At 40.8% G+C, this 26,589-nt stretch overlaps 1 protein-coding gene across 2 annotated transcripts; it reads right to left on the reverse strand.

Moving 5' to 3' along the window:
• Positions 1-4,664: 4,664 nt before the first annotated feature.
• Positions 4,665-25,789, reverse strand: tspan17 (tetraspanin 17). 2 transcript variants are annotated; one of them, XM_054791844.1, is made up of 8 exons: positions 25,289-25,789; positions 16,175-16,225; positions 12,976-13,122; positions 12,159-12,329; positions 11,660-11,785; positions 10,326-10,373; positions 8,725-8,841; positions 4,665-8,510 (listed from the first exon to the last, which is right to left on the reverse strand). In XM_054791844.1, exons 1-8 carry the CDS (start codon positions 25,373-25,375, stop codon positions 8,445-8,447), a joined length of 813 nt encoding a protein of 270 aa, XP_054647819.1. In that variant the 5' UTR covers positions 25,376-25,789; the 3' UTR covers positions 4,665-8,444. The 2 variants fall into 2 exon arrangements, with proteins under 2 accessions (XP_054647819.1, XP_054647820.1); XM_054791845.1 differs by lacking the exon at positions 8,725-8,841.
• Positions 25,790-26,589: the final 800 nt, after the last annotated feature.

Raw genomic sequence — 26,589 nt, forward strand, 5'->3', positions numbered from 1 at the left:
CGTGAATGAAGTTCACAAGTTTCTTTTTTTACCTTTTGGTCCGGACCAGAGTCATCATTAACAACAATGCCCATTACTTCTTCTGGGGTTTAGGCTGTCAACAAAGGTCCTCCAGCCAGCTCAGTCATGGGAAATATCCTCCAGCTGGCCCCCTGTGTAACCCGTTCTTGTCATGTCAGCTTGGATGTCACGATGCAAGGAGTTCTTCAGGCACCCTCTCCTCCTCTTTCCCTGTGGGTTCCAGTTCAATGCATCTCTTGTGATGCTGTCTACCGGTGTTCTTAATGTGTGTCCAATCCATCTGCAGCGTCTTTGTAGGATAGTTGGATCAGCTGGTTCTTGGTTTGTTCGTTGGCACAGTTCCTTGTTGGTGATAGTTTCAGGTGGATCATCAGCATTGAGTGGATGATGATTTGAATGTTCTTGTTATACAGTGTTCCCTCGCTACATAGCGGTTCTCCTTTTGCGGATTCGCTCTTTCACATGTTTTTTAAGTGCAGTTTTGCAAGTTGTTTTTTTTTTTTAACAGCGTAGAGCATGTATTGTGTTCTGCGTCCTTGTGGTGTATTAGAGTGACCTATCGCTGCTCTGTTGCATTTGTCTGTTATTGTATTTACTACTGCTACCAGTAGAGGGTGTTGTATACTCCTGTGAGAGTTGAAGAGGTGTCCAGACGTGTCCAGTTCGTCTCAGTAAGTATAGAGCCACAAGTCCTGATTGCCAAAGGGAGAACTTCTGGGCGGGGTACACCCTGGACTGGTCACCAGTCAATCACAAGGCGCATATAGACAAAAAAACATTCACACAATTTAGAGTCTCCAATTAACCTAACATGTATGTGTTTGGGATGTGAGAGGAGGCCGGAATACCCGGAGAAAAACCCACACACGCGCGGTGAGAACATGCAAACTCCACAAAGAGATGCCCAACAGAAATTCAAACCCATACCTTCCAGATCTCCTGACTGTGTGGCCAACATGCTTACCGCTAGGCCACTGTGATCACTTATTAATTATTGTTATCACTATTATTAATTAATTTCTGCAAAAACAAGATATAACAAGGAAGCGATAATCAAACTGTGATATTATGAGGGACGACTGTATATTAAAATATGATGGATAATAATAGATTGGCTGGTAGGAGAAGATGGGGAAGCAGAACAGTCAGAAAGCTGCAACAGGCGCACCAGACCAAAATAAAGGAAAAAAGAAAAGGCCTGGCACATAAATAATAATCTGGTGAACAGGTTCTCCTTCGAATTGAAATGGGGCGGCGTTGCTATTACACTGCATCCATTAAACATTATTAAATGATGTGGTTTGGAATGATGGACGTGCACACCGCCTACTGTTTTCTGAGAGTCCTCACGCAAAAACAAAAAACAAAACAGGCCAAGGAAAATTTATTGTACAGATAATGTCCAAAGAGATAATCTCCTCAAATCAAATCAAACAGGAGCAATCTAAATGGAAGCTGCTGTCCTTGCAGCTATAAAACTGCATGCTTTATGTTCACAGGTGCACCACCAAATCTATAAATTATCAAGCATATCTTGGGGTTACAAATGATGCGTTGCTATCACTGACTTAGGACAGAAACAGCAACAGTAAGCCAACAAGGGCATAAATATAAGACTCTGATGGTTTGTTATTCCACTATCAGACACATTGTAGGCAACCCGCTGGGCTCAGATGCTATGTCTTTGGAGGCAAAGAGTGAAAGAGCATTTTAATGGATTCATCAGACTACTTTTCTTTGATCCCAACTTCTAAAAAGCAGCCCAGTTCAAGATGCTAGGCCACCAAATAACAAACACACATCACACTTCGCTGCTGCCTGCCCACTTTGGCTTATTTTGTGTTCTCTGGTTTCCACACCAGAGGAAAAGACATCCTATGGAGTGGCTGTCACTATTTGCCTCCCTCTATTGGCGGACTCAAGATGTCATGTGATGAATTCAAGCATATTCCAATAATGGGAAAGTTCAAGATACACAACTTGCCATTCAAATGAATCAGCGGACAGACACTTTTGAGGTGGTCGAAGCTTCACTAAATGAAAACCAGCCCACAGCCAATCTTTACCGGCCCCATGTTGCTAATAAGCCGACTAAAATATTCGAAAACAGCTCTCAGTGTGATGCGGTGCAGCTCTACACCACAGGAAACTACAACAAAAACTACATATGCATGGTTGTTGACAACAGTATACCGCATGAGGCACATTCCCAAGGGCCGCACAATTTGGAAAGCCACGTTTTTCAGGGAAACATGCCTTTAAAACGTACCAGTACCAGTGATGGCAAAAAGGGAAAATGATAAGCCTGAAAGTATTGCAATGAAGGTAGTATACGCATCTGTCCAGGCTGCTCAGTACAATATTCCTACATGCCAACACAGTTACATTGCAAGTTCATGTGAAGAAATTTCCAGCCCAGGAATACACAGCATGCCCTGCGATTGGCTGGCGACCAGTCCAGGGTGTACCCCGCCTGTCGCCCGAAGTCAGCTGGGATAGGCTCCAGCATGCCCCCGCGACCCTAATGAGGAAGAAGCGGTATAGAAAATGGATGGATGGATGGATGAATGGAATAAACAGCAATACTCCATGTTGCTCCTGTTTGATTTGATTTGAGGAGATTATCTCTTTGGTCATCATCTGTACAATACATTTTCCTTGGCCTGTTTTGTTTCAGAAAACAGTAGGCGGTGTGCACGTCCATCATTCCAAACCACATCATTTAATAATGTTTAATGGATGCAGTATAATAGCAATGCCGCTCCATTTCAATTCTGAGGAGACACCGTTCACCAGATTATTAATGTGAAGAGATGTCCTGCCCAGGAACACACAGCAATACTCCATGTGCACGCTCATCATGTCATATGTCACGTCTGAGTTAATAAGTTTTAATATGACACTTGCTCCCAACCTGCTGACTAAAAACCCGACAAGGGAAAGTGTAAAGTTGAGGTGCACTCAAAAACATGTAAAAAAGATAACTGTCAATTTGTGAAGATCTATCTATCTATCTATCTATCTATCTATCTATCAGAAATGTCAATTTCATGAAAAATATTGGCAAATAAATCCTTGCACTAACCGAATTATGTCAGTGATAACAATCACAATGATTTGGACACCACATGCTTATTAGATATCAGATATTTTAACTTAACATTTTATTCACGTGGACTAATTTGACCCCATGCAGCTTGCGTGTGTTTGAAGCAAAACAGAAGGCATTCAAGGCGCTAATTAACGCGTGTGATGGCGGCGGACACGAAAGGTAACGTTTTTTATTGGATTTCAAAAGTTCCTGTGCTTGGTCAATATTATCTGTGTATCAGAAATTGTGTGCATGTTTTGCAAAAGGCACATCAAAAATAATTTGACAATAGTGATGGTTAAAATATTATATAAATGCAGTTCAGTGTTTTTTTGATGGCAACAGGTTGAACCTGGAACGTTATTTCTATTTAAATAGCGTTTTCTATGGGAACATTTTAAATAATTCTACGTATTTTCATATCTCCGTTGGAACGTCCCTGTGCGTGCTTGGGTTCTCTCCAGGTACTCCAGCTTCCTGCCACATTCCTAAAATATGCATGATAGGTTAATTGGAGACGCTAAATCAGGGGTGTGCAAAGTGCAGCCTTTGGGACAATTTTTTTATTGGCCCACAGCACTTTCTAAAAATGTCAATTAAATTAAAAGTAAAATAAACAACCCAGCAAAAATCTGCTGTAATTTTACAAGAATAAAGTCAAAATATTGAAAGAAAAAAGTGGTCATTGTAACAACATGTAACAATAAACTTTTAATATTATGAGGAAAAATAAGAGAATAAATAAGAAAAATAAGAGTTGAATTGTTTTTTCATTTATTAAGTTGGGGAAAAGCAATATTATGGAAATAAAGTCAATGTTACGAGAAGAAAATTTATGAAGATTATTTAAGAAGAATGCTGAAATATTTGGTAAATTGAAAAAATAAAAAAAACAGCAAAAATGTGGGGGAGGGGGAAGAAAAACAACCACCTAAGTTCATACTAATATGCTTTTTCAACTATATCACAAAACTGAGATGCAGTTTTTTCTTGAAATATATATATATATATATATATAAAACATATATGTATAACATATGTTACATCAGAGATATAACATATCAAAGTGGCCCTTGCATCCTTTCATTTTTCAGTATGTGGCTCTCAGTGGAAAAAGTTTGGACACCCCTGCTCTAATTGTCCATCGGTGTGAACGTGTGTGCGCGAGTGTCAACAGTTGTTTATCTACATGTGCCCTGTGATTAGCTGGCAATCAGTCCAGGGTGTACCCCGCCTCTCGCCCGAAGACAGCTGGGATAGGCTCCAGCACACAAGCGGTACAGAAAATGTATGGGTATCTCTGTACTTTACGTATTTACGTCCCACAAAGGTTGTCGAACACAACAGCCGACTTCCAAGAAGGTGTTAAATGACATTTCATCAGTGAGGAAAGTAGGCCATAACCTCATCAAAATTGAAGACATGCCAGTTTTGCCCCATGTTTAGATGTTCTGTTAGTACTCATTTGATTGCACAGGTCTATCTAATGTTGTGCGCCGAAACAAGTCAAATCGGGTAGCTGGAGGGGAGTACTAAAAAAACCCAAACACAGTTATGATATAAATCCTTTAATATATGAAAGAAGCACATTTCAACACAATATACAGTGTAACAGACCATGTCCCACAGGTTTCATACTCGCTGACAGGCCATCTAACCCGAGCTGTGTTTAGAATATTCATAGTGGTTTGTGCGAGGCAAAAGGATAAATGATCAGATACATCTCTGTTAAAAGGAAAAAACATTGCGGCAAGATCAACCCAGAGAGTTTATATGTGACTGCTGATGCAGCATTAGGACCTGAACAAGCGCAGTACTGTTAACAAATGAAACTATCTCACTGGCTTTGAATGCAGCCGCGGTTGACCACCAGTGAGGTAAAACGTGTGTGGATAATGATGCTCCTGTTTCTAACTACAGAACTGCCTGAAGAGATTTTAAAGCGTGGGAGGGGATGGCTTCTTTTACAAAAATATAAAATATGGGTCAGCCCACATGCCTGGAAAACACAAAGAACGGAATGTTGAATTGCTTCATGCTCATAAAACTAAAGAAGAAAAAAGAAATGAAAACACAGAAGACACCTTTCGATTCACATTCCTCATTTGTGTTGTGCACTGCTCTGCATAAAGCCGACTTGTGACAGGAGCACCAGGTCCATGCTGATTCACACTTATACATTCATGGGATGCATAAGGCTCCTCCTCGGGAATGTTTGCAAAGCTCACAGGGAAAGCAGGGAAATCATCAAGCTGGTTCCTGACGTAAGGGCCTTTACGATAAAAGGACAAAGTAGAATGACTGTAATTCCCTCCCTCCTTTGTTAAAAGGCATACAAAGGCTGAATAAGCGGGACAACGTCAAGTCCTAAACAACAATAGATAGAAGCTTTAAGCCTACATAATATTATGGCATTATCCATCCTGCAGCAAAAATGACACCACGGCCGCGATCTGCTTCCCGCCAGACCGTCAAAATCTGGCACATTCATCACAAGTGAAAAACTCTCCCAGAATTTTTCTGTAGTACAGACATCAATCTTCCCTCACGCTCAAAACGTGTCTTGGGGGCAGGGTTGGGTTGTGGGGGGGTTTGTGGTACAGTCGTCCCTCGTGTATCACATGGTTACCTGGTTCCAGAGCTGACTGCGATAAGTGAATTTCAGCGAAATAGCACTCCTTATTTATAAATGAACTAGAAAACCTGTTTAAGAACTAAATATATCTAATTTTTTACCATTATTATTACAGTTCTATAGACATCTGTAGACACTCCTATAGTCAATTTTACACTTGTATTACCCAATATAGTTGACATGATAGAAAAAAAAGACGTCTTAAAAAAGACGTGTCTTCCTGACACCTAGTGGCCAGTGCAGTAGAACACTACTGCAGTGGCGCAGTGAACATTTACACAGGAGCTGCTGTCGGCCACAACTCATGCAAGGCACTGGCACTCTCCACACTGCTAACCATGCTAACACTCAGCAACTCTACAGTAGCCAGCTGGCATCATACACGTCACTTCTCTGGCTCCGCCTCTTAAAGGTGCACAAAATCACAGCTATTACACTACACATGACATCGTCTAAATGGCTTTAGACATTTTTAATGCTTAGTTCGGGCTTGGAATACATACAATTTGCTAATATATGCTTTTGTTTTGACTAATAAGAGGCCATATTCAATCACTAAACAGTGATCATTTATTATTTTCTGAATGCGATATAGTGAGGGCACCATGTTTGAACCATGATGTAGCGAGGGATGACTGTACTTAGTAAAAGCAAACTCCATCACATCAGGCAAAAGCGGCATTATTTGGTGAGCAGTGCAAGCTGCAACAAATCCTAAATTGGCTCTGAAGGCAAATCTGTGTTCTCTCATGTTGCTAGAGGCACTCACCCACTGATGACACCTAGAAGGCTCTGAAACATCTTATGGAAAATCATTTATCAGCACAGCGTAATTGTGGCGCTGCACTGTAGATGCATCAGCCAAGCGAGGCTGTGAGAATTTATAAAGTTTAAAGTAAAATAACATGCTGTGTGTTTTGTTCAAACAAAGCCTTAAAAAAAAAAAAACATAAAAAAAACATCAGAATGACAGGCTTCCAAACACCAATGTGTGGGCGAGCACATCATGTGACATGTACCCGCTGCTAGAGATCACATGGAGCTACGGAGTGAAGATCTTTACATACTCCACAGAAAAGTGTTGCTGTGCTGTTCCCAAAATATTAAGGCAGCTCGTCTTTCATGTTGTATTTGGCTTATAGTTAAACGCATCCCACCTACATTGTGACGGTGTGCTGCATAACTTCCAAGCAGATGCAAACATCCCGCCATGATGAGAAGCCACGCGGCTTGACTGGCAAGGGGACACGATGCTGCAAATGAGCAGCTTCAGACAAGAGACGAGACATGAAGTCCAAAAAAAAAAAAAAAAGTTGAGGTGCAAACAATCTGAATAATTCAACAGCCCAAGGCCAAGAACATGTTCAAATGCCATGAAGCGAGTCTGTTGCTGTACTACATCGTAATAATCTAATTCAAGTTCAAGCAGCATTCATATTATACTGATGATGTTCAAATGGAACATCTTTTATTCCTAATCTATTTTAAACACGACTGCATGGAGGATAAACGTGATGTTCCAGCTACTGTATGTTCACTGTCTTGTGTAAACTGGAGGAAAAGAGGTAAATTCACATTAAGGCTATCTAGAAATGCTAAAGTTAGCTTTCAATCTAAAAAAAATCAAAGTCAAGAATCTTTGCTTGTGGCCAACTGATATTATTTGGTCAAACTAACAGAGAAAATCTGTTGCAGCCTGCTCGAAACAATGAACGCAGGAATATAAAATCTGTTTACTATACATATATATATATGTGTGTGTGTGTGTGTGTGTGTGTGTGTGTGAGAGAAAGAATAAATGTCTAACAGACATATTTGAAAACACAGAAGACAGAATTTAAGCATAAGACGAATGCGGTAGAAGGCCCCAAACAAGTAATCCCATGTTCCTGAGGAATGCTCTGAGAGAAATAAAGCCTGTGGTGGCAAACCAGACCATCCAATCATACCAGTTCCTAAGTGGATGTTTTTCTGCATTGAGTATGTCCAATTCAATTCACTGGACATGGACGGAAAGAGAAATGTTTAAAAAAGGCACAGACGATACAGTTCCGGCCAGGCCCTGAGGTACTGTGGGCTTGTTGCGGACAGAAGGACAATCACTGGAAATTAATGGCACTTTTTACAGTTTGACTCAGGCTTTAAATCTCCTGAAAAGATGTGATGTGTCAGACGTGTCCAGTCAGTGCTCAAGGGTTAGAAGAGGTCACCATGGAAAAGATGACAAACAGAGGGATCCGTGCGTCTGCCGCTGAGCCCCTCGCTGAGCGGTGAGAATTGACAATGTAACGCTTGACCTAAAAGGAGGGGTTCTTTTTTGTCTTTTTGTTTTTGTCGCTTCCCATGGCTTCTAATCTCCCAGCTGACAGGTGTCCTTGTGCAACAATTTGACATAAACGCACTTGTCCGAGAAGATGTCAAAAATCTGATGAAACTGAGTTAAAAAATATATATATAAAAAAAAAGATTGCAGTGTGCATCTTCATACACAATCTGCGTCAAAATCCCAGTTAGGTGGAAAATGAAAGACTTGCAAATATTTTTGAGCTACTATTAGCTTGCTAAACACGGAGCTAAATGCAGTTTGTGTTTGTGGATGTGCTACTCAGTTCGGAGGACACGTTATTGCTGTCTGTCCTCAGTTGCACCAGACAGGAGGAGCACCTTGAAGTGCTGGAGGCATCTCCACCTTCACGGTCACCAGTTAGCCTTGACTGCTTTGATGTCGCTGACCAGGTTTTGAGCAAGGCAGATGCCAAAAATCTGAAGAGGAAGCCACACAGGAAATTAAAGTATTAATATATTTAAAAAATGGGGGTGACTTCTGCTGTGCTGCAAAAATGTGTTTGATGGTGGAGTTCTTGCCACAAGGTGGCAGTAACGACACAAAATCAGAGGCCCCCAATGTGAGCTGAGGCACAGGTTTCATCTGGCAAATGTATTCAAGTTATATAATACCCAAGCAAGGTGACAATACCTGTAAAAGTGCAATACCAACAAAGATTCCAGCGACAATGATAAGGTTGCCCTGCAGCCACTTTTCAAACTGTCCCACGCAGCCTTTGGTGTAGATGTTTTTTTGCCGATCCAGGTCCTTTTCAAAGCAAAAGCAAAAAGGCTGATTATGTGATCCACTCTGACAGGACAGTGACCTGCTGAACTCTGACCTGTGACTAAAGTATCACAAAACAAACATGGCAAAGAGCGCTTGACTCCTGCGTTGCAGAGGAAAATGTGAGTGATGGTTGAGTCACACTCTCCATGAGAACATGTGGGGGGTGTTTCTCAGAGGGCACGGTCAGGCCTGAACAAACCAGAGAGGCACAGTCTGTTTCCTGCTCCAGACAGACACTCCTACAGAAGTGCTGTTGTACACTATGACCGATGATATGCTCAGTAATTGAAAAATGGGACATAAAAGGTGCAATGTCAGGCGGCGATAGCCTTTTTTGATGCTAAAAACAAGTCAGCACATGAAACATTTTGTTCACATGCACCTCCTGATGCTGGCCTTCAATCACTAAAGGATGAACGGTGCTACTCTGCAGCCAATTACCAAGGCAGGACGCACTAAGTTGTTCAGGTGGTTAACTTTCTCAGACGCCATTTCATTCTGTGCCCTGGCCGTGCTGCGGGCTTCCTCATGTCTCTCCATAAACAAGCTGCACATTGCTGATAGCTCTGGCAAAATATTAGTCGCAGGGGCGTAAACATACGCGAGGAAAATGAATTCATACCTACTCTGTGGCCAGCGGTTCACCATGCTGCAGTGTGCCTAGCAACAAGCAATCTGTCGGACTGCAGTGCAGTGAGTCGTAACTGCCACACCCACGCGAACACACACACACACACACACGCGCGCGCACGGAGAAGAGCGGACTGGCATAACCCAGCCGATTGCCAATTACAGAGTGGAGTAAGGCTGCTCCCTAGGCTATAACGGGAGGCTAATTATACCTGCTAGAGGAACAATCTGTTATTAAGGCAGGAAGCGTGCAGAGGAGCCTGGGTAATTAACCCAGTAGATTCAAGTTCTGCTGTGATGCCCCACTGATGTTTTTGGACATTTCTTCATTGAATTTTTAACATGTGCTACATCAAGATGACTATGCAGATTAGGCATTTAAAGCTCAGTAAAAATGAAGCTGATTGCCACTTCGCCCTCGACTGCTCCGGTTGGATCAATCAACTCAACCTTGTAGCACTTCCACTCATAAATTTGTGATTTTTTTCCCCTCCATCAGACCTGTGCAATTAAAGTAAGGGGCACATATTTGAAATAAAAGTACAATATCCTGACCTTGGCTCTAAACTATGTGCAGACTGCAACATATAGGAATATGCCCACAGGAGTTCCCATAGCACAGGTCCCACAGCGGACATCATGTTGGTCTTCTTTAGACTAAAACTAGTTGAGACTGACTCAACAGCACCTCTGGTGGTTACAGAAAGTAGTACACTCCATTTTGCCTCAAATGAGTCAGAATTAATAAACTGCTTCGAAATGTGAGCAATCAACATTCATATGCAATCAACAGAATTGTTAACAATTGTTAAGCAACGTGTGACAATACCTACCCCATCACGTCGAACATCATAACCACACTGTGTGTTGATGACGTCCTCCTATAAAAAAGAAATCCAGCTGTCATGTTTTGTCTGTCGCTCATACAAAGCGTAACATATACATAAATTAAGGCAGTGATTCCCAACCACTGTGCCACAGCACACTGGTATGTTGTGAGAGATCATTAGGAGTGCCGTGGGAATGCGTTACGCTTCAAGATCACTCGCAAATAGCAAAAAAACAGCGAGTAACGGTTACGCCCATAAAAATGTGCAATATAAGTGACTGTTGTAATTATTACATTCAGCTCAAAAACCCTCCTCTTCTCTCTTCAATCGCTATTGTTTATTCGCGACACAATCTAGGTTTGAGCCCTAAACAGACCTCACACATTTACGAAACACAGGATAAAATGTACAGGTACTAATAAATGGCCAAGCCATGTCTAGATCCTCCACACTCATTACCTGTAATTCTAGTAACAACTTATGGTATTATTGATAGTGATACTTGTGTTCACCTCGCAAGTTATGAGTGAGATGACTGTCAAAGCTAGTGCTTCCGTAGCCAAACAAACTTTTGCATCTCACAGCACACAAGTATCATGCATTCAAGTACTGGCGAATATCAATGCTTGATGAAAAAACTATATCTGTGAAGAAATGACAAACATGCAAAAATTGTGGGCTTTCTAACAGTTGTACATGCATGCTGTACATTTTATCTGAATTTCCACATATTTATACATTATTACCACTTAAGAGTGAGTGAGAGCGTTTACTATGGAAAAAACCTATGATGGAAAACCTATATAGGAGTGAAAAAAATATTAAAAGATTTATTCTTGACCAAAAATCGGCAAATTTGCAGGGTTGCAAATGCTGGATCATGAATATGCAGAGATCCATTGTATAGTCACAGGCTGAACAATTAGATTCTCTTCTATGAGATGGCACAAAGTACATAATTAACCTGCATATCCACCTGTTGGCATTACTATAACATTTTGAATATGTCCCTGGCACAATAAACGTTGGCAAACACTGACTTAAAGCATACAGTATGAACTCATCATTGTCAGTGGAACCTCTTAAATACAACGGCAATGAAGTTATGCCCCTTTTTTCTCCCCAATACATGCCAAGTTGTGTTTTACTGCTTTTACTTTTGCTCTCAACAAAATGTAATTATTTTCTTGTATAATTAATTACATTTTTATGATGACGATTTCAATAATAAATACCAACAAATCAGAGGTTAATTAGCATTCCAGAACCGATTATGTGTGATACTGGAGGTCCTCTGTATTACATTTATGGTGCATTCATTTGTTTCCATGCCTCACCGCAGGGTCTTTGACGCAGCAGGAGAAAGGGACACCACAGCGCTCCCTGCTGGGGTTCTGGTCAGTGCAGTTGAAGTACATGTTCAAGTTCCAGTCGTTGGGCCCGTGAGCGCCGCAACACGACCACTGAGAAGGGAATAACAGGCAGCAATGTAACTGGCAATTAGTGAACAACCAACAGACATGGATTCTGTTTGATCTGGTCTTGAAAAGGCTCTGCAAGGCGGCCTCATTCATCTTGCGTGGGCATGCTCTAACTGTGGCAAGACAGCGGCCACAGATAGCGAGACAACAAGAGAATCTAATCGGCTTTATGTAGTAACGAAGCCCATTGTTTACACATGGGAACCAATTATCTCAACTGCCCCACTCATATAATTGGATAAACTCAATTATATTAATCGTGACATTTATAGCAGACTTGTCAGCTCTGCCCAGAACATCTGCCTGCAAACAAGACTTGAGGAAGGCTTGCTTCAGGCAGCAGAAACAGACTCACATATTCCTGGGCAAAGTCAATGAGGTTCTGCAAGTCGATGTCATCGCGGTAAGCCTTGACATTGTTGTTGATGAAGAAGTTGAGCTGGTCTTTGATCCAATCCTTAAAAACGAAGGCAAGGATTCCCGCGGTGAGCTCCAAGAAGAAGATCAAACCCAGGAATACAGAGAACTGAAAAGGTCACACGCAAGGGTCAGTACACAAAATAATATCTGTCACTTCATTGCGGAAAAAAAATCCCGTGGGGCAATTATTAGGTTATTTTAGTACCGTTATTGGTAATATGGTCTAATTCAAGGCTTAGTCTCAATTTGCTTGGCAAAAACCGCAGTCCCAGACGCACCATTAAATCATCCCTTTACAGTAGATGTAGAAGAAGACAGGCTAATGATTAATGTAGCAAAACCCTATTAGCTCCTCTCTCTGACGCCTGACTTACTGCTGCTAATGGAAATCGGCTGGAGGTAATAGCTACTCAAAATCGTAGCCAGCAGGTTTGTCTCTGTCAGCTGTCCGCAGAACTAAAATAAATCCCCAAAATGTAGTTGTCATTGATTCGGGTTTGCAAACAATTCTGTTTTTTTCACATCAAAAGGAACAGGGAAAAGGTTGGCAAGCTTGGATCAACATTTCTTTGATGTTTACAGGCGAGACGTCACGTTTCTGCACAGAGCAACCATCAATTCAGCTCGGGTGAGTCATCGTAACACCTGTGACTGCGACAGCCTCTGCGCTCTGGCCGTGAACTGCTCTTCTAAAGAGGTCTCGAGTGGTTAGGATGGTGCGTGTGGTCTTTGAAGGTCGCAAGCCGGCTTACAAATTTAAGTAGGACCGTGTTTTCTCTGAGTGCGCCGATGCAGCCAGCAAAGCCCAGGATGAACATAACCCCTCCGACGACAATGAAGAGCCAAACCGGGTCAAAACCTCCAAGATCAGTGATGGATGACAGATTGGACAGCACACCCTGAGGGAGAAGTAGACAAAAGACACAAAAAACTGACTATTCCGCCAAATGAGACAACTGTGATGTCAAACAGAAATAGTTACACTTTTGACATAGCCATGAGATCGAGTGGGCTTTTATCTAACTCAAAAAAAGCCAAACTTCACTTTTATTAGAAAAAAACTGACAATGCTTGTAGCTTTTTGAATAGAACCCTTTTTTTCGTATTTTAACTTGGCATGTTTCTATCCAGATGACAAAGTCACAAGAAGCACAGTTCACAGGTTTCTGCCAAAGTTCACAAACATTAACCTTCCTCTCTGCACATCCTGCCCACCACGTGTTTTCCTCTCACTGTCTTACAGTAAATGTAGTCTTCACTAGCCTGCTAAATATCTACTTTGTATGTATGGATGCCAGGTTATTGTGACATACTAAATAATATTAAGATCAGCTTTATTAACTATACTGCACTATTACTATTACTAAACTATACCGCATTATTATGTCTTTATGCTGTGCTGAAGAATTGGGGCAGTAGGGGTTTCCCAATCCGATATCGGCTATTGGGCTGATATTAGCAAAACATGAGTAGCGCATTATAACGGCCTGACTCTAAAATTTCTGATATTCGCACTTCGATACAAGCGGTCGATTCCCGACTCCACACCAGCATGTCTATGCAGCAGTGGCCGGATAGAGCCCACGTGAGCACAACAGCAGCGTGTGCTAACGTGTCAAGCATGGAGTAGGCTTGATGTCGGCCGTGTGTATTTTTCGCCTGAAAGTCCGAAAAAGAAGTCGCAGCTGAGTGCAACACTTGTCTTGCACAAGTTTTCCATGGTGAAACAGCATCCGGGAAGATAAACCGCCCCCATGGTTGAAGTCAATAGCTACAAAAGCTAGAAAAGATGACCAGCCCCTGTCTGTGGTGAGTAAAGTTGGGTTTAAATTATAAATTAAGTACAGTGCTCACTCGCCCTATCGCAGTTCACCCTTCGTGGCTTTGCAGTTTCGCTGAATTTTTCATAGTGCTTCTTTTTTTTTTTTTTACAGCGTATGAATGCTGTTACAGCCTGAGCCTGGCCCTGTAAGAAGAATTGCATTGTGGGAAGTTGAGTGTCTCTCTTCCCTTGCTCATCTGTCTGCACCGCCCATTGTTTTCTGCATCCTAGTTGGCTGTAGACCATTGTCAGTCAATCTCCTTCGTGCCGCTTCTGACACAGTTTTGAAGATCATGGACCAGTGAGGGGTCAGGGATGGACAGGACCAGAACGTATGAGTTAAATTTGCAGGGGCATTATGGCATCTATTGTAACTTTCATTTATATTTGGGTATATTTTTGCCAGTTTTGCTTTTTAGTAGTGACTGCAGTGCAAAACCTTAAATTGTATTATAATTAATCTTGCACGGGAAGTGCTATCGTTTACCCTTTGCTGTGCGCTATTCCAGACATTCTCCCCCAAGGTAACTCCCAACTCATTTTCCCAGTCTGCCCTAATCTTTTGAACAGTTATGTCCTTAAGAGAGGCTATACACTCCTTGACTCTTGAAATCAATTTTTTTGGGTTTAGAGGACTTTCCAACAGCTTGTCTAGCGCAGATACAGGCGGTACATATGGGAAATTTGGATCACTACACTGAAGGAAAGGGCGAATCTGGAAACACCGAAATAGGCTGGATCTAGGGAGGTTGAATTTAATTGATAAGTCTTCGAAGCTTGCAAAGGTGCTATTTAGATCAAGTATTTTCTAACATTCCACACTGCAAAATAAGTAGTAAAGGTATGTATGATTCGTGCTGATATCGCATAGATATCAGTATCGGTCGATATTCAAGGTGGCGATATCGGATAGGAAGTGAAAAAGTTGTATCGGGACACCCCTAGTAAGCATGGAGCCATAATAAATGCAGACTGGATGGTTAAATGCAGCAGGGATGAAAATAATTACTTTAGTCCCCGAGACCCAACTAACCATTATGCCAATCCAGTACCTGCTATTCATCATTCAGTCTAATTCATTTAAATTATTCATATTGTTCAACAAAGGGACAAGGGTGCAAGCCAATTTGCACAGAGTTCATGACCACACGATACTAATCAGAACGTACTACCACACAGGCGCACTATTCTGGGGACTGGCCGGAATAATTTCCAGATAATTAATGAACAAATTCACTGTTAACAAGGATTGGAAGAAGTTCTAAATGTTTTCACTGATCCGCTAATAAACGAAAGGTTAATGATAAGAAGCGCTTTGATGATGGAAGATGGTTACAAATGCACACACAGTTGCAACACACAGAAGACAAACACAATTAAGATAGGTTTACACAGCAATGGACCAGTAAAAACAGAGGCACACCAACTCCTCCAGCCAATCGGATCCTCCGGCTCAGGGTCGGTGACATTTTTTGAGTCTACCATTTGACTTATTTGTTTCATAACACTCAGGATCTTTTAAGAAGTTTAAAATGATTGTCTTACTGCATCCAAACCTCTGCAGCAACGGTGCGCTGCAAGAGGCCTGCCTTCCTTATGCAGCTCAACAATCCGACCATATTCAAAGAGAAAAAGCTTTTTTGCCTTTGCCATTAAGAGATCATTGACAGTGTGAACTGCGTGTGAAGTGCGTGACCTGACCTGAATTACATTGAATCTACATTATTACCAAGATTTTGGCTTTTAAATGATGAGGTCTTAAAAGTATGATAAGCTGACTTCACTTTAATGGTTGTTTGCAATAAATTGCTTGCTCAAAACATTTTGGTCTCACTCCCATTTCTTCTTTTTGCATTTTGAAGCTCTAATAACAACCAATCCTTAAGATCCAACAGCGCAAAATGTAAATACTTGCCACTTTTCAACTGGTCTTAAAATGTTGATCAAAAGTGTAAATGCAGTAAGACAATGAAAGTGGTTGGTAAGTAATGCGGACAGAAGAGTTCATACCCCAAATCCAACCTTGTCATCCAAAGTGTTATCTGACTTTTTTTCCTGGTAAAAGTATTGGAAGAATGCAAGCTATGCTACTGAGCACTGTATGTTTGTGTGCATGTGTTGAGACTTACCTTCTCCGCCCATGCCCACAGGCCTATGGCAAGGAATGCTGCTCCCAGTAACTGTAAAACAAAGCACAAAGTGAGGTCTGTGTTAGTCGGAACACCCAACAATGAAACATGTACATGCTTACATTTCAATTACAGTGGTATTCCCTATCAACACACATTAACACGTACCAAGCGATTCCATACACAAACAATTGTGAATGTGAAAACAGATTCGCAAAAGACTGCATCATCATCATATGGACCTTAATCTCATAACAAAACCTTCTCAAAACCAATCTCAATTTGTAAAACAGGTTTTCCAAGCTTTAGACTTAATCATTGCATTTGCAGGTTCAATTCATTGCTCCAGGCCACTTAAAAGGATGGGGATGTGATATCCTGACGATTTGGGAAAATCTTTCCAGAATGAATTTCCTGTCCCTGTGAGGGATGTATGCAGGGAAAAAAGCAAGAACTGTATCACTGTTTCAGATGGTTTATTTATTGGTCTAACCCTGTGAAACTCCATGCTTTTTAAGAATAAACAGTAATTAACAATCAACGTCTGACAATGAAAATAATAAATATGTGGACTCAATATCTGGTACTGTGTTATTGCTGCTACAAAGTGGTACTTCACTTTCTTTTGAAGATGAACACAGACAGTGAAGACAAAAGTCTATCATCCTGACTTTATTAATGAAACAAGTTCCAAAAACCTATTTTCATATTTGTTGTGTTCCCTAAATATTTTAAGCTTGCATATTGTCTGGCTCCGGTCCAGCTAATTTTTATCTTCAACTACCTGAAAGCCAAAGTGCTTCCAGACACTCGCTTTAAATCCAGCAGGTGCGGGTCAGAGTTTACGCTCACCCATTCTTGTAGCGTCTTATGGGCGCCACACACGGGAAGCGACATCACCTCTATTCCATTCATTTTCATTGGAACCAGCGCAATAGCGAGATTATCGCGTGTCACTGCGCAGCACTATTAATATCACATTTAATTTTTAGAATGAGCCACAGCCCGATAAAAATGAAGTTAAAAAAAAGTTAAATGAAGTGAAAAAAAGTCCAATTTGTGGCCCAGGGGCCATGTACTGGACACTCCAGCTTTTCGGAACGTGCAAGTGCAATAGTAACGTGTAGGAGGAAATAAGTATGTAGCTGTACCAGACGAAAGGCTACATACCGAAAATATCCAAATACCGTTACACCCCTCGTCGCTCTTTATGAATAACATCTCATGCCCTGTAGCTGCTGGAGTATGTCTATCTTTAGTTGAGGTTAAATACAGTTAATACAATGTTGATTAAGTCTCTTTTCAAAATGTGCATGGGTCTGATGAGGCATAAATACAAAAACTTTCTACAAAATGTCAGAGTTAAAAGTAAACTGATGAATGACATAAAACTAATGGACTCTAATGGACAGTCACCAATATTTTCCAATCAGCAGCCCACAACACTCTTTTTTGCATGCAGTATGAGTTGAATATCACAAGAAAAAGAGAACTAGGATACGTATGTTGGTGGAAGAATAGGTCGGCTGAGTAATATGCAGTTGCTACACAGAGGAAGGTCATCACTTTTGTTCTTTTTAGTTAACTTTTGAACTTTATCATCCATTTTGTCTCCCATCCGTGAGGCAGACTCTTCTGTTCGCAGAAGAAAAAGGAACGTGAAAGTGAAAAGTTAACTGAAAACGCTCAGAAAGTGGAGAAATCAACATTGGCTGCATGCCTGGTCTGAGCTGCTCAAATGAGGTGACTGTCATCAAGAATGAAGATGGAGATGGTATCTTTGGACATGTTAAATAATCTGGTCCTATGAAATGGTCAAAGTGATAACTAGTCAGTGTAGTGGTCTCACTATTGAGACTGTTTATGACTCTGTTTTATATGTCCTTCAGTGTTAATGTAGATACAGTATACTGTAATTTAAATACAAGTTCTGACTTCGTAGTCAGAGGACCTCTTGTATGCATTCAACCAAACATCAGCTGACTGCAGACATTTCCTGCGGTTTCCTAAATCTCACAGCAAGCTGGTATGTATAATGAAGCTTTTGTTATTACTGTCGTCTTTTATTGTACTTCCTTGTACACCTGACAACCTGCTGTGTTTGCCTTCACTCTTTTCTTTTTTGAGACCACAAAAACAAACATTCCCTCCGGTTAACAACTGGTTCTTGATTGAAGTGAACTGTGTCTGTATAATTACATTTAAAGGGAACTGAAGTAATGCTTAAAGAGTCTTGGTTCTTCTCGAAATCCCAAACCCCTCCTGTGTAATGTGACGGCAATCAAAACACTGGTGAAAAAAACAATACTAATACACAGCCGTCAAGTACATTGTTTTGCTTTACATAACCAGTGTTTACATATTTCCCAAGACAATTGTAATCATAAGTAATCATAACAGATACATTTTCAACAGAATTGTAACATAAAACTCCCACTCCCATACACACACAGTAATAGTCTATGGACAAGATGTTTTCAAAGCCACTAGGGACTTATTGGTTTACAATTTTGCACAACTATTTAATACACTTATTTTATTTACATTTTTTTGTTATTGTTTATTTGAATCCACTATCAAATCACCTTACTTTCAACAAAGTGCTTTTATGAGTTATTGCGAAGAAAATTATATCCTCATTAGGCTAGCTTTGTTCATTAAAAGGATAGTTCGTATTTTTGACATGAAGTTGTATGACATCCCCATCAGCGGTGGACTATATCAACTGTGACTTACACCCCCCATCTGGTCCCGCGATTGCAGTTCTGGTCGGATTTCTGTGATGAGGAACGTAGTTCTGCTTCGTTGCTGGGCCATTTCAGTAAAGGGTTTGGCTTCTCAAAACAATATGCTTTCAAAAGGGTAATACATTTGCGTCATAAAAATGGCTCCTCCTCCTCAACAAAAAATCAGATCTCACAAATCGCTCTGCGTTATATTTGTCTCCCGCCATGTCCCTGCGCACTCTTGCCTCTCCATTCGTGTGTATGTGATGAAGACGCTTGCATCTCCATCCGCGACGGACCGCCACGGCCATCTTGTTTACGTTCCACAGCGGAAGAAGATGGTCAACAACAAACTTTTGCTTCACAGTGCAAAGAATTCTTGGCTCAGTGGCTCAGCTAGTAACTCATTCAATCATTTTCTATACAGCTTGTCCTCACTAGTGCAGCGGGGGGGGTGCTGGAGCCTATCCCAGCTGACTTTGGGCAAGAGGCGGCGTACACCGTGGAGCTAATGATTTCTTGTCCCGTGGTTCAAATGTGAGATGAGTTTTGTCGTATTGAACTTCCCCGGTTCTCTGTCACCACGGGAAACTTGTGCATAGCAAGTGCTGCATTCAGCTGCTTTGTCTTTTTCGGACTTTAAGGAAAAATACACACAGCTGACATTGCTCCTTCTCCATGCTTAATACGTTAGCACATGCTGTTGTGATCACGTGGGCTCTATCCGCCTGCTGCTGAATAGACGTGCTGGGGCGGAGTATGGATGCATCGGAGTATGCATCGGAGTGGCAATATCAGAAATTTTAGATGCAGGCAGTTATAATCCAATACTGCTATTTTTGGTAACATCGTCCCGATGTCAATTGGGACACCCCTAGCTCTAATGGTAAATCAAATGGATTTAGATGTGTAAACAATCTTCTGTGTGAATTATATTAATAAAATACAAAAGGAAGATGGACTAACTACAGGATCAAACACTACAGACACCACACAGAAGGCAGCCTTTCCATTGACCCATATTGATAACTCTAATGTAGCTTGCTGTGTGGACACGTTCATCTGCGATGATGGGACAACAGTAACTGACGACATGGTCAATAAAATGTGGTGATCGCCTCCTCAGAATGTATTTATTACAGCTGAAACTGCCGAATCAATGTGTCACTCTGACTGATTAATTACTATGAAAAAGTGTGCCACTGCCAAACTATCAATATGTCACTGTGTACTGTGTAGTCAGGTCTCAGGCTATAATTAGGAAGAGTTAGAGCTAGTTCAGAGTTGTTCTAATTTTCAAATTAAAAGATATTACTACCGCTATCCACCATTTATTTTTGAATTGTGTGTTTGTCAAGATTTTTACTCCAAAGTCTATTTATTTATTCATTTACAGCCGTCCCTCGTTTATAGCGGTTAATTGGTTGCAGACATTATATGAATTTCCACGATATAGGATTCACTGTTAATAAATGGAATAGAAAACCTGTTTATGACTCTCTAAATACGTTTTTTCACATTATTAGAGCCCCGTAGACATTAAATAAATCACATATACCACCCTTAACATTCCTATTATTCATTGTTTACCAAACACTGTGCAACTCTTATGCTACAGGGACTCGAGACAGCCTAGCTAGCCAGCTAACAAGCTATCGAGCTAACCTGTTAGCCTGGAATTTATTTATTCTAAACTTAAGAAGCCAAAAACTTACCACTTCCACACGGAGTGGGTGGAGAACTTTTTTTCACTGTATCAAAAACTATCTATCTATCTATCTACAGTATCTATCTATGTGGAACTGTGAATTGTAACGTGATGTATCCCGAAGACTTCATGCAGTGTTAAGGTAATGTAAGGTAATGTCTCAATGTGTTTTGTCATTACTCTCAATGTGTTTTGTCATTACTGCCGCTTAGTGATCGGAATACTACCTATCACTTGTATTTCAATAGGTTTTGACTAATAATACTCCACAGTCTACCACAAATCATTTATTCGGGTTAGGATCATTTTATTAATTAGGTTAGGTTAGGATCACTGATTAATTAATACATTTTTGAAAAACTACGATATAGCAAGTAAGCGATATTCTAACCACGATAGTGGAGGGGAGAGAATTCTGTGCGGACTGTATTCTTAATATCTTTATTTTTTTATATTTATGATTTTTTATTCATTCTTAATTTACAGTCATGGAAAAAATGATTAGACCACCCTTCTTTCTTCAGTTTATTGATCCATTTTAATGCCTGGTACAACTAAAGGTACATTTGTTTGGACAAATACCCATCCATCCATTTTCTATACCGCTTCTCCTCTTTTAGGGTCACGGGGGCATGCTGGAGCCTATCCCAGCTGACTTCAGGCGACAGGCAGGGTTGTTTGGACAAATATAATGATGATAACAAATATAGTTCATAAGAGTTTCATAAGAGCTGATATCGAGCAACTTCCATTTAATGAGCCATTCGCTGTTTCACTGTATATCGCCGTGTGTACTTAGACTTGCATGATTTAATCTTTGAGACAAGCATACAATTTACTCATTACATTATTTTACTTTTTCTTTACGTTAACATATTGACTACTTGTTTTCTTTTAAAACTGTTCAAGCAAACTAACATTTTTTTTTTACTCATGTTAGGGCATGATTTTATTTTTTCCAAAACCTTTTCCTTCTGAGGCATAAGCCATTTATTCATTGCCACACATTTTATGTTGTGGAAAATGATGCCACTTAAACACAGGAAGTAAACCAACTTCATATGACAAAATGTAAACAAATGAAATATTGTAAGTGTCAACTTGCAAAAGACATGGTGTCAATGAATTATCAGCAGGGATGGTCGAACGATTGGCTACTGATCCATATTGGCCAATTTTCGTGGAAAAGCATGTGATCGGCATAAGCTGATAAATGCCTTTCAACGCCGATCACAATCACCTCTGGCTAGTGCTATTGCAGCCTATAGCCTACCGCAATGTCTGCGTGCAGTGCAATGCAGTGCACTGTCTTGCTCTAACGTCTTGGAGCCCTGCCCACTTTCCTTCACATTGCGCAAGTGTACCAAAACCAAAACAAACATATTTGCCGTGTCAAACTTACCTGCCATTTGTGAGAGTGATATAAAATGAAAAACATGCCCAGAAAAATATACCGCGGGGTGGCGATTTATTTAATACGCCATTTGAAGAACAAACACTTGGCGGAGTATGGTGAGTTTACGAGGCTCATGGTGCGGCATCAGTCACAGCAGCAAACGGAGCCAACGCTGGATACTCGCGGGTTTGTGCGTGACAGTCAGAAGGCTGTAACCAGCAAATAACCAGAAAAATAACTGAATTAACAGGACTAGATGACCAGCCTTTCCCAAACCACAAGAAGACGTAATATTGTGTATGACTTCCATGAGCTTGGAGGACTCCGTCCATATGTCAAGTGAGCAATGACTCAAATAACTAATTGATAAATTCATCTGGAATGATGCAGTCTTGCACGACTCCCAGAATTCATCAAAATTCTTTGGTTTCATCTTCCAAGCCTCCTCTTTCATTTAACCCCAAACATGCTCAATAATGTTCATGTCTGGTGTCTAGGCTGGCCAATCCTGGAGCATCTTCACCTTCTTCACTATCAGCACCCTGTGGAGGCTGAAGTATGAGAAGGAGAGCCATCCTGCTGAAGAATTTGCCTTCTCTTGTGATTTGGAAGGTAATGGGCAGCATGTATTTTTTCATGTTGACGTCCATTTTGCAGATTTCTTACTCATCCCCATACAGTATGTAACTGCAAGCCACCAAACTTGACTGTTTTCTGGGTGAATCTTGGGTTCATGTGGGATCCAACAGGTCTTCTGCAGTATTTGTGGTGACTGGGATGCAGTTCAATGAATGACTCATCAGAAAAATCAACCTTCTTCCACTTTTCCGCTGTCCATCCTTTCTGCGAGTTGTGCGCCTTGGCAAACCAACAACAAACTGTTGAGTTCTCTCTACATTGGATTGAAAATCATTTTATCTTTCGGTAATTTGAGTCATTGCTGAGACGTATGGATGGAGTCCTCTAAGCTCATGGGGGTCATATATAATATTAACTCTTCTTAGCAAGGCACCCTGACTTTATGTTCTGATGTTTTTGTAGCATGTTTGTGTTTTCAAAGGAAAATACATTTTCTACTCCGAGTTATTTTGGTATACGACAAGACTTTTGTCCAAGTACAATCTGACCTTTTGACTAAATTAATGACAAAACTCAATGAATATTTAAACACTTTATTTTGCTATAATAAGCATAATTTAAAGGCTTTTCATATAAGATACTTCTGATTTCAAATGACCACTGTATATGGTAAAACCTGCTGCGTTATTTTGCTAACAAGCAAATCTGCAATAAAAAGGCACAGACTACAAATCGACATGTGCACAAGCCACCTTTGGTTGAGTAAACAGAATTTGGGAATCCAGCCACCATTACAAAGTACAGCGTTTCAGTATAATCCACACAAATCTGCATGTTTCCGACCTTCTCGGGTAAGGATGGCAATCATTTAGACAAATTGTATTTCTGAAGGAATTAATACTTACTAGATGAACACAAAATTGTAATTACACCCCGCTCAAACACTGACTGTCATAAAGAATGTCATTTAGGCCTCAAATAAATCCATTCACACATCACACAATAAGCATATTGGTGCCAAATAGGAGTGTACACTGAGAGCTATAGCTGGCTAATAACACACAGCCTCCATCCAAGCAACTCAGCAACCTGGTTACAGCTTAACAAGCTCTTAATTACGGCACGCAGCGCTTCCAAACATTTCAGTAGCTCAGGCAGAAAATGTGATTAATTCTGTGGATGTGAGAAATGTGTCTATTCCGAGGGACGACAGAACGTGTTTTGTTCCTAGGCGAGAACGCCTGGCTGTCAGCGCGAAGCATGCATAGGCACGGGAAGAATCCAAGCACAAAAGATTTTATTGCTCCGTTTTGCTCACAGTATTTACACGCTTAGGCGTTTGGTTTCATGTTGGGCGGTATTTTTAAGGCTGACAAGACAATGGAAATAAAGACAAACGGGTTGATTTGAAGCGAATAAACCCCATATCTCCATTTAACAAAACAATGGCATGTCTGACGAGTCCAGCTTCACAGCGCACACACAAGAGAACATCTTCTGCTGTTTATTAACAAAAAAAAACAGCAAGTCAAAACTTGTTGAATAAAGTGTGAACGCAGAAACACAACCTTTAGCTTGACTAGAGTGTCAAAACAAGAACGCAACAGGACTCAGGCGCAACACATTAGCACTATGACTCAATGCTTCCCAATTGATTACTCAGCTCAATTGAATGAAAGCAGACTTGTTTTTTTTTTTTTAAGGAAATGATAGCGTGCAGCACAAGTATGGAGGACACTTGGAAGGGCAGATCAGGGTGAAGAAAGGATGGGGAAAGAGGGAGAGAGAGTCATTTGCATGTGGACCATATGTGGCTGATGGGCCTGACACAAGCAGAATATATGAGGGAAGACGACCAACCATTGCTCTACCCCCTCCACTCCCTCGAGTCATTGTTCTCAGCATCACTCTTTGTGCATTTATGGGTGTGGAAGTGCGAGAAACAATGCCATCCCACAGAGGCCGGGCTCTGTATTGGTGGCGCGAGTGAAAGGGGTGCGTGAAAGGAAGAGGGCCAGGCAAGTGCGTGTGTGGGGAAGACCCCGTGGGTCATGCAGACACGCCATCCCTTCACCCACAGACATTATATTACCACGCCAGTCACACTGGGGCCCATGTAGACGGCTGAAAAGGGAGGGGTGAACAGAAGAACTTTGGTTGTAAAGAGGACATGGACAGACGAGGCAAACTTGTGCCATGTTCTAAACAATGGTGCCAACACTGAGTGGCACCTCCGCCAGATGCTATCTGAGCTATTTTACAAGCTCCTGGTTACATTACGGTAATAACACAACCAGCCACTTATGACCAGCATGATGATAACTCAAGGTAAGCGTGGAAGTGGTGTTTGATTCATAAAAAAAAGTTCAAGTTATGACAAGAATACTTACTATATGAGTGATTTGTCACACATATACACAATTATTGTCATCAACAATAGCGTGAGGTAAACAAACTACGTATTCTGCTATAGCACAAATTACAACAACACTAACCATACAGACAATATAAACTAAATTCTTTAAAGACCATTATGCACCATTCCAGTGATCGTTGGTGGCCATTTAAGAGCAGTTTGTCAACAACAATGTTGCTGATGTCATGATAACTTGGCTAATTTAGGCTGCTTAAGTTAAACAACAAAAAATATGGAAAACATAAGTCGACATACGAAGATAAATGTTTCAAAGACTCCGTTTACTTACCCAGAATATAATATTGAATCCGAAGAGGAAGTATTTCACGCAGCAGCTGACTTCGGCTCCTTTAAATTGTTTGCGTTTTCTACTCATTCTTCCAAAGATTGTGGCTAACTAGCATGCTAAGTAACTACTACGGTCGTTCCGGAATAATCCCCACAAAAGCTCCGGTTTTAAACACATGAAGCAATAGTTACCTGCCTCCATAAAACAACAAAAATACGCTTACTGCCCGGACAGAGCCATGAGCGACGAACATAATTAGCCTTCCTGGTTTAGAGCATTAGCTTGCTAAGCTAGCCAGCGCCGAACTTCTTCTATTAGCATTATTAGCATTAAACAAGAAAAGGCGTGTCGCGGAGTCTTGTTTGTCATTGTTATTTATCCTAACCCTCGTTTTCGAGAGTACTGACTAAATTACAAACAGTTGTGTTTGGCTCGTCTCCGCCGTCCGCCAAACGGGACAACACCCATACGTCATCACTTGTCGTCGAGGCAGTAAGTAAACTAGTGATGTCCGATACTGAGTCATTCAGGCTGGTATCGGCAAAACCGAGCTGATACCGATACTTTGTGAAAATACAACACAATTTACCACTAGGTAAATTGTTAAAAAGTAGTGTATTTCAAATCATAGCATAAATAATACAAGACATATAGCCAAGCTAATAAACAACAACAGAAAAAACAGCGGACAAAATTCTTTAAAATATGTGAAAATTGTATTTTAAACAATAAAAAAAGAAAAGGCAAATTATAAAATCATTAAAATAAATGATTAATTATTAAGAACTACTGTAAGAATGAAAACCTATCCAAAACTATTCGCAATTCACACATGACTCAGTTTATGATTGCATTTCATTTAGACAAGCTCTCAATACTTCAGTACTTTGTGGCCCACAGATTGTATTTTTTGGGGAGGCCCTCGGCATACAGTATTCTTTAAAAATGAAATTAAACAAGATCCTGCAATGAAAGTAAAAGATTACTAGAAAATAATGAATATTACAAGATATCACCTGTAATTGGCCCCCCTTGCCCAAAGGCCTGGGATAGGCCCCCACTATTACTATCACTATTCACGTTGTCAGTGATAACACAAAGCTGAGATGAAGGGTGTCCAATCCATCAGTCCGCTCAGCTTGTTCAGGATTGAGGTGCGCTGGAGCCTGTCCCATCTGGCTTTAAGCAAAAGGCGGAATACACCCTGGACTGGTCACCAGCCAATCATAGAGCAGATGTTCCCAAAAACATATATAGTATATGTTGTTGGAATGGATGTACTGCCTCCTCTTTGAATTAAT

Source organism: Dunckerocampus dactyliophorus, chromosome 11 (assembly GCF_027744805.1).
Source record: "Dunckerocampus dactyliophorus isolate RoL2022-P2 chromosome 11, RoL_Ddac_1.1, whole genome shotgun sequence".
NCBI lineage: Eukaryota > Metazoa > Chordata > Actinopteri > Syngnathiformes > Syngnathidae > Dunckerocampus > Dunckerocampus dactyliophorus.